Consider the following 10,480-nt stretch of genomic DNA (forward strand, 5'->3'; position numbering starts at 1 on the left):
TGATGATGATGATGATCCAGGATCAACAATAGTGAATTTACACTGTATTAAATGATGATGATCCAGGATCAACAATAGTGAATTTACACTGTATTAAATGATGATGATCCAGGATCAACAATAGTGAATTTACACTGTATTAAATGATGATGATGGTCCAGGATCAACAATAGTGAATTTACACTGTATTAAATGATGATGATGATGATCCAGGATCAAAAATAGTGAATTTACACTGTATTAAATGATGATGATGATGATCCAGGATCAACAATAGTGAATTTACACTGTATTAAATGATGATGATGATGATCCAGGATCAAAAATAGTGAATTTACACTGTATTAAATGATGATGATGATCCAGGATCAAAAATAGTGAATTTACACTGTATTTAAATGATGATGATGATCCAGGATCAACAATAGTGAATTTACACTGTATTAAATGATGATGATGATCCAGGATCAACAATAGTGAATTTACACTGTATTTAAATGATGATGATGATGATCCAGGATCAACAATAGTGAATTTACACTGTATTTAAATGATGATGATGATCCAGGATCAACAATAGTGAATTTACACTGTATTAAATGATGATGATGATGATCCAGGATCAACAATAGTGAATTTACACTGTATTAAATGATGATGATGATGATCCAGGATCAACAATAGTGAATTTACACTGTATTAAATGATGATGATCCAGGATCAACAATAGTGAATTTACACTGTATTTAAATGATGATGATCCAGGATCAACAATAGTGAATTTACACTGTATTTAAATGATGATGATCCAGGATCAACAATAGTGAATTTACACTGTATTAAATGATGATGATGATGATCCAGGATCAACAATAGTGAATTTACACTGTATTAAATGATGATGATGATGATCCAGGATCAACAATAGTGAATTTACACTGTATTTAAATGATGATGATCCAGGATCAACAATAGTGAATTTACACTGTATTTAAATGATGATGATGATCCAGGATCAACAATAGTGAATTTACACTGTATTTAAATGATGATGATCCAGGATCAACAATAGTGAATTTACACTGTATTTAAATGATGATGATCCAGGATTAACAATAGTGAATTTACACTGTATTAAATGATGATCATGATGATCCAGGATTAACAATAGTGAATTTACTCTGTATTTAAATGATGATGATCCAGGATCAACGATAGTGAATTTACACTGTATTAAATGATGATGATGATCCAGGATTAACAATAGTGAATTTACTCTGTATTTAAATGATGATGATCCAGGATCAACGATAGTGAATTTACACTGTATTAAATGATGATGATGATCCAGGATCAACAATAGTGAATTTACACTGTATTAAATGATGATGATGATCCAGGATCAACAATAGTGAATTTACACTGTATTTAAATGATGATGATGATGATCCAGGATCAACAATAGTGAATTTACACTGTATTAAATGATGATGATGATGATCCAGGATCAACAATAGTGAATTTACACTGTATTAAATGATGAAGATGGTCCAGGATCAAAAATAGTGAATTTACACTGTATTTAAATGATGATGATGATCCAGGATCAACAATAGTGAATTTACACTGTATTAAATGATGATGATGATCCAGGATCAACAATAGTGAATTTACACTGTATTAAATGATGATGATGATCCAGGATCAACAATAGTGAATTTACACTGTATTTAAATGATGATGATGATGATCCAGGATCAACAATAGTGAATTTACACTGTATTTAAATGATGATGATGATGATCCAGGATCAACAATAGTGAATTTACACTGTATTTAAATGATGATGATGATCCAGGATCAACAATAGTGAATTTACACTGTATTAAATGATGATGATGATGATCCAGGATCAACAATAGTGAATTTACACTGTATTAAATGATGATGATGATGATCCAGGATCAACAATAGTGAATTTACACTGTATTAAATGATGATGATCCAGGATCAACAATAGTGAATTTACACTGTATTTAAATGATGATGATCCAGGATCAACAATAGTGAATTTACACTGTATTTAAATGATGATGATCCAGGATCAACAATAGTGAATTTACACTGTATTTAAATGATGATGATGATCCAGGATCAACAATAGTGAATTTACACTGTATTTAAATGATGATGATCCAGGATCAACAATAGTGAATTTACACTGTATTAAATGATGATCATGATGATCCAGGATTAACAATAGTGAATTTACTCTGTATTTAAATGATGATGATCCAGGATCAACGATAGTGAATTTACACTGTATTAAATGATGATGATGATCCAGGATTAACAATAGTGAATTTACTCTGTATTTAAATGATGATGATCCAGGATCAACGATAGTGAATTTACACTGTATTAAATGATGATGATGATCCAGGATCAACAATAGTGAATTTACACTGTATTAAATGATGATGATCCAGGATCAACAATAGTGAATTTACACTGTATTAAATGATGATGATGATCCAGGATCAACAATAGTGAATTTACACTGTATTAAATGATGATGATGATCCAGGATCAACAATAGTGAATTTACACTGTATTTAAATGATGATGATGATGATCCAGGATCAACAATAGTGAATTTACACTGTATTAAATGATGATGATGATGATCCAGGATCAACAATAGTGAATTTACACTGTATTTAAATGATGATGATGATGATGATGATCCAGGATCAACAATAGTGAATTTACACTGTATTAAATGATGATGAAGATCCAGGATCAACAATAGTGAATTTACACTGTATTAAATGATGATGATGATGATCCAGGATCAACAATAGTGAATTTACACTGTATTAAATGATGATGATGATGATGATGATCCAGGATCAACAATAGTGAATTTACACTGTATTAAATGATGATGAAGATCCAGGATCAACAATAGTGAATTTACACTGTATTAAATGATGATGATGATGATCCAGGATCAACAATAGTGAATTTACACTGTATTAAATGATGATGATCATGGTCCAGGATCAACGATAGTGAATTTACACTGTATTTAAATGATGATGATCCAGGATCAACAATAGTGAATTTACACTGTATTAAATGATGATGATGATGATCCAGGATCAACAATAGTGAATTTACACTGTATTTAAATGATGATGATGATGATCCAGGATCAACAATAGTGAATTTACACTGTATTTAAATGATGATGATGATGATCCAGGATCAACAATAGTGAATTTACACTGTATTAAATGATGATGATGATCCAGGATCAACAATAGTGAATTTACACTGTATTAAATGATGATGATGATGATCCAGGATCAACAATAGTGAATTTACACTGTATTTAAATGATGATGATGATGATCCAGGATCAACAATAGTGAATTTACACTGTATTTAAATGATGATGATGATGATCCAGGATCAACAATAGTGAATTTACACTGTATTAAATGATGATGGTCCAGGATTAACAATAGTGAATTTACACTGTATTAAATGATGATGATGATCCAGGATCAACAATAGTGAATTTACACTGTATTTAAATGATGATGATGATGATCCAGGATCAACAATAGTGAATTTACACTGTATTTAAATGATGATGATCCAGGATCAACAATAGTGAAATTACACTGTTTTAAATGATGATGATGATCCAGGATCAACAATAGTGAATTTACACTGTATTTAAATGATGATAATGATGATCCAGGATCAACAATAGTGAATTTACACTGTATTAAATGATGATGATGATGATCCAGGATCAACGATAGTGAATTTACACTGTATTAAATGATGATGATGATGATCCAGGATCAACAATAGTGAATTTACACTGTATTAAATGATGATGATGATGATCCAGGATCAACAATAGTGAATTTACACTGTATTAAATGATGATGATGATGATCCAGGATCAACAATAGTGAATTTACACTGTATTAAATGATGATGATGATGATCCAGGATCAACAATAGTGAATTTACACTGTATTAAATGATGATGATGATCCAGGATCAACAATAGTGAATTTACACTGTATTAAATGATGATGATGATGATCCAGGATCAACAATAGTGAATTTACACTGTATTAAATGATGATGATGATGATCCAGGATCAACGATAGTGAATTTACACTGTATTAAATGATGATGATGATCCAGGATCAACAATAGTGAATTTACACTGTATTAAATGATGATGATGATCCAGGATCAACAATAGTGAATTTACACTGTATTAAATGATGATGATGATGATCCAGGATCAACAATAGTGAATTTACACTGTATTAAATGATGATGATGATGATCCAGGATCAACAATAGTGAATTTACACTGTATTTAAATGATGATGATGATCCAGGATCAACAATAGTAAATATACACTGTATTAAATGATGATGATGGTCCAGGATCAACGATAGTGAATTTACACTGTATTTAAATGATGATGATCCAGGATCAACAATAGTGAATTTACACTGTATTTAAATGATGATGATGATCCAGGATCAACAATAGTGAATTTACACTGTATTAAATGATGATGATGATGATCCAGGATCAACAATAGTGAATTTACACTGTATTTAAATGATGATGATGATGATCCAGGATCAACAATAGTGAATTTACACTGTATTAAATGATGATGATGATCCAGGATCAACAATAGTGAATTTACACTGTATTAAATGATGATGATGATGATCCAGGATCAACAATAGTGAATTTACACTGTATTAAATGATGATGATGATCCAGGATTAACAATAGTGAATTTACACTGTATTAAATGATGATGATGATCCAGGATTAACAATAGTGAATTTACACTGTATTTAAATGATGATGATCCAGGATCAACAATAGTGAATTTACACTGTATTAAATGATGATGATCCAGGATCAACAATAGTGAATTTACACTGTATTAAATGATGATGATCCAGGATCAACAATAGTGAATTTACACTGTATTTAAATGATGATGATGATGATCCAGGATCAACAATAGTGAATTTACACTGTATTAAATGATGATGATGATCCAGGATCAACGATAGTGAATTTACACTGTATTAAATGATGATGATGATGATCCAGGATCAACAATAGTGAATTTACACTGTATTAAATGATGATGATGATGATCCAGGATCAACAATAGTAAATATACACTGTATTAAATGATGATGATGATCCAGGATCAACGATAGTGAATTTACACTGTATTTAAATGATGATGATGATGATCCAGGATCAACAATAGTGAATTTACACTGTATTTAAATGATGATGATGATCCAGGATCAACAATAGTAAATATACACTGTATTAAATGATGATGATGGTCCAGGATCAACGATAGTGAATTTACACTGTATTAAATGATGATGATCCAGGATCAACAATAGTGAATTTACACTGTATTTAAATGATGATGATGATCCAGGATCAACAATAGTGAATTTACACTGTATTAAATGATGATGATGATGATCCAGGATCAACAATAGTGAATTTACACTGTATTAAATGATGATGATGATCCAGGATCAACAATAGTGAATTTACACTGTATTAAATGATGATGATGATGATCCAGGATCAACAATAGTGAATTTACACTGTATTAAATGATGATGATGATCCAGGATCAACAATAGTGAATTTACACTGTATTTAAATGATGATGATGATCCAGGACCAACAATAGTGAATTTACACTGTATTAAATGATGATGATGATGATCCAGGATCAACAATAGTGAATTTACACTGTATTTAAATGATGATGATGATCCAGGATCAACAATAGTGGATTTACACTGTATTAAATGATGATGATCCAGGATCAACAATAGTGAATTTACACTGTATTAAATGATGATGATGATGATCCAGGATCAACAATAGTGAATTTACACTGTATTAAATGATGATGATGATGATGATCCAGGATCAACGATAGTGAATTTACACTGTATTAAATGATGATGATGATCCAGGATCAACAATAGTGAATTTACACTGTATTAAATGATGATGATGATGATCCAGGATCAACGATAGTGAATTTACACTGTATTAAATGATGATGATGATCCAGGATCAACAATAGTGAATTTACACTGTATTAAATGATGATGATGATGATGATCCAGGATCAACGATAGTGAATTTACACTGTATTAAATGATGATGATGATCCAGGATCAACAATAGTGAATTTACACTGTATTAAATGATGATGATGATGATGATCCAGGATCAACGATAGTGAATTTACACTGTATTAAATGATGATGATGATCCAGGATCAACAATAGTGAATTTACACTGTATTAAATGATGATGATGATCCAGGATCAACAATAGTGAATTTACACTGTATTAAATGATGATGATGATGATCCAGGATCAACAATAGTGAATTTACACTGTATTAAATGATGATGATGATCCAGGATTAACAATAGTGAATTTACACTGTATTTAAATGATGATGATGATCCAGGATCAACAATAGTGAATTTACACTGTATTAAATGATGATGATTTAGGATTAACAATAGTGAATTTACACTGTATTAAATAATGATGATGATCCAGGATCAACAATAGTGAATTTACACTGTATTAAATGATGATGATCCAGGATCAACAATAGTGAATTTACACTGTATTAAATGATGATGATTTAGGATTAACAATAGTGAATTTACACTGTATTAAATGATGATGATGATCCAGGATCAACAATAGTGAATTTACACTGTATTAAATAATGATGATGATCCAGGATCAACAATAGTGAATTTACACTGTATTTAAATGATGATGATGATGATCCAGGATCAACAATAGTGAATTTACACTGTATTAAATGATGATGATCCAGGATTAACAATAGTGAATTTACACTGTATTAAATGATGATGATGATGATCCAGGATTAACAATAGTGAATTTACACTGTATTAAATGATGATGATGATGATCCAGGATCAACAATAGTGAATTTACACTGTATTAAATGATGATGATGATGATCCAGGATCAACAATAGTGAATTTACACTGTATTAAATGATGATGATGATGATCCAGGATCAACAATAGTGAATTTACACTGTATTAAATGATGATGATGATCCAGGATCAACAATAGTGAATTTACACTGTATTAAATGATGATGATGATCCAGGATCAACAATAGTGAATTTACACTGTATTAAATGATGATGATGATGATCCAGGATCAACGATAGTGAATTTACACTGTATTAAATGATGATGATGATCCAGGATTAACAATAGTGAATTTACACTGTATTAAATGATGATGATGATCCAGGATCAACAATAGTGAATTTACACTGTATTAAATGATGATGATGATCCAGGATCAACAATAGTGAATTTACACTGTATTAAATGATGATGATGATGATCCAGGATCAACGATAGTGAATTTACACTGTATTAAATGATGATGATGATCCAGGATTAACAATAGTGAATTTACACTGTATTAAATGATGATGATGATCCAGGATCAACAATAGTAAATATACACTGTATTAAATGATAATGATGATGATGATCCAGGATCAACAATAGTGAATTTACACTGTATTAAATGATGATGATGATGATCCAGGATCAACAATAGTGAATTTACACTGTATTAAATGATGATGATGATGATCCAGGATCAACAATAGTGAATTTACACTGTATTAAATGATGATGATGATGATCCAGGATCAACAATAGTGAATTTACACTGTATTAAATGATGATGATGATCCAGGATCAACAATAGTGAATTTACACTGTATTAAATGATGATGATGATCCAGGATCAACAATAGTGAATTTACACTGTATTAAACGATGATGATGATCCAGGATCAACAATAGTGAATTTACACTGTATTAAATGATGATGATGATTCAGGATCAACAATAGTGAATTTACACTGTATTAAATGATGATGATGATGATCCAGGATCAACAATAGTGAATTTACACTGTATTAAATGATGATGATGATGATCCAGGATCAACAATAGTGAATTTACACTGTATTAAATGATGATGATGATCCAGGATCAACAATAGTGAATTTACACTGTATTAAATGATGATGATGATGATCCAGGATCAACAATAGTGAATTTACACTGTATTAAATGATGATGATGGTCCAGGATCAACAATAGTGAATTTACACTGTATTAAATGATGATGATGATGATGATCCAGGATCAACAATAGTGAATTTACACTGTATTAAATGATGATGATGGTCCAGGATCAACAATAGTGAATTTACACTGTATTAAATGATGATGATGATGATGATCCAGGATCAACAATAGTGAATTTACACTGTATTAAATGATGATGATGATGATCCAGGATCAACAATAGTGAATTTACACTGTATTAAATGATGATGATGATGATGATCCAGGATCAACAATAGTGAATTTACACTGTATTAAATGATGATGATGATTCAGGATCAACAATAGTGAATTTACACTGTATTAAATGATGATGATGATGATCCAGGATCAACAATAGTGAATTTACACTGTATTAAATGATGATGATGATGATCCAGGATCAACAATAGTGAATTTACACTGTATTAAATGATGATGATGATCCAGGATCAACAATAGTGAATTTACACTGTATTAAATGATGATGATGATGATCCAGGATCAACAATAGTGAATTTACACTGTATTAAATGATGATGATGGTCCAGGATCAACAATAGTGAATTTACACTGTATTAAATGATGATGATGATGATGATCCAGGATCAACAATAGTGAATTTACACTGTATTAAATGATGATGATGATCCAGGATCAACAATAGTGAATTTACACTGTATTAAATGATGATGATCCAGGATCAACAATAGTGAATTTACACTGTATTAAATGATGATGATGATGATCCAGGATCAACAATAGTGAATTTACACTGTATTAAATGATGATGATGATGATCCAGGATCAACAATAGTGAATTTACACTGTATTAAATGATGATGATGATGATGATCCAGGATCAACAATAGTGAATTTACACTGTATTAAATGATGATGATGATGATCCAGGATCAACAATAGTGAATTTACACTGTATTAAATGATGATGATGATGATCCAGGATCAACAATAGTGAATTTACACTGTATTAAATGATGATGGTCCAGGATCAACAGTGTACTCTGTTTATAACTGACCAGCTGTCCAAATATGATTTGAGGTGAGTGGTGCCCTGATGTAATTGGTCATTGTAAGACAATGTGAAATTAGCATAAATTTCATCAGGTTTAGGGGTAAATTCTGGTGGATCTGAGCAGCCATATCTGAGGATCCCATATATAAATACTAGCATCTGACTGAGCACATTGATGATCATTTGAGACGAGTAGTTTCGGTTTCGTTAGATTACAAACTCAGATGTCCACTGCTACATTATTTAAACGTATTAAAAGTTTAATCATTGGCTAGCTTTGGGGATTTTTTTTTACAGACGTCCCCATGAGAAACAACTGTCATCTGAAAAGTGGTAGTGACACCAAGTGCTGTTGATTTTTAATATAGTTGTATCGGCAACCAAAGATATCACTGAAGAACATTTCTTTAAAGAGTGTAAACAAAAGAGGACATGAAGGTGAGTCAATGACATCCATTTTCGAGTTGGACTATTCAGTAAAGAGTACATGTGCAGGCCCTCACCTCATTTCTGTCTGGTTTATCAGGATTGAGACCGTTTAACTGGTAGACGCCTACATTGAAAAGCCCATCGCGACTGCCATTCTGAGCCGCCAACTCAAAGTACTCTATGGCTTTACTTCTGTCCTCTACTATGGTACTGTAGAACCATCCGAGTCCATTCAGAGCTTCAACAGAACCCTGCAAAACACACACAAGGGCCATTATAGACATCACAACATTTAGGTTAGAGTAGGTTGGGTTATTCATCACTTAGGACAGTTGATTTGACACCGTTACACAATCTCACACATAATCATAAATACATAAAGACACAATGAAGACTAATGAATATTAATAAAGGTCAAATTAAAAGCCACATCCATCCAAAATGATGTACATTCCAGCATATTTACTCCATCTAAAAGCCAGAAACCAAACCTTTTTGTATTGGAATGACAAATCGTACCTCCTCCTAACATTCATCCATGCACACATCCATCCATACACACTATCCATCCATCCATACACTCTTCTATCCATTCATCCATCCATACACTCTTCTATCCATCCACCCTTCCATCCACTCATCCATCCATCCATCCATTCATACGCCCATCTGTCCATTCATTAATCCATTCATTCATCAATTC

At 31.5% G+C, this 10,480-nt stretch overlaps 1 protein-coding gene across 4 annotated transcripts in view; it reads right to left on the minus strand.

The window, feature by feature from the left end:
- The window catches only part of LOC101886104 (protein sel-1 homolog 3), a 43,986-nt gene that overhangs the window by 10,099 nt on the left and 23,407 nt on the right, over positions 1-10,480 (minus strand). For all 4 annotated transcript variants that reach the window (XM_073939641.1, XM_073939639.1, XM_073939640.1 and 1 more), the window contains exon 15: positions 9,852-10,028. In XM_073939641.1, the coding sequence (XP_073795742.1) occupies positions 9,852-10,028 (177 nt within the window). The remainder of the gene's footprint in view (positions 1-9,851; positions 10,029-10,480) is intronic.

The sequence above is a fragment of the Danio rerio genome, chromosome 23 (genome assembly GCF_049306965.1).
Source record: "Danio rerio strain Tuebingen ecotype United States chromosome 23, GRCz12tu, whole genome shotgun sequence".
Classification (NCBI taxonomy): domain Eukaryota; kingdom Metazoa; phylum Chordata; class Actinopteri; order Cypriniformes; family Danionidae; genus Danio; species Danio rerio.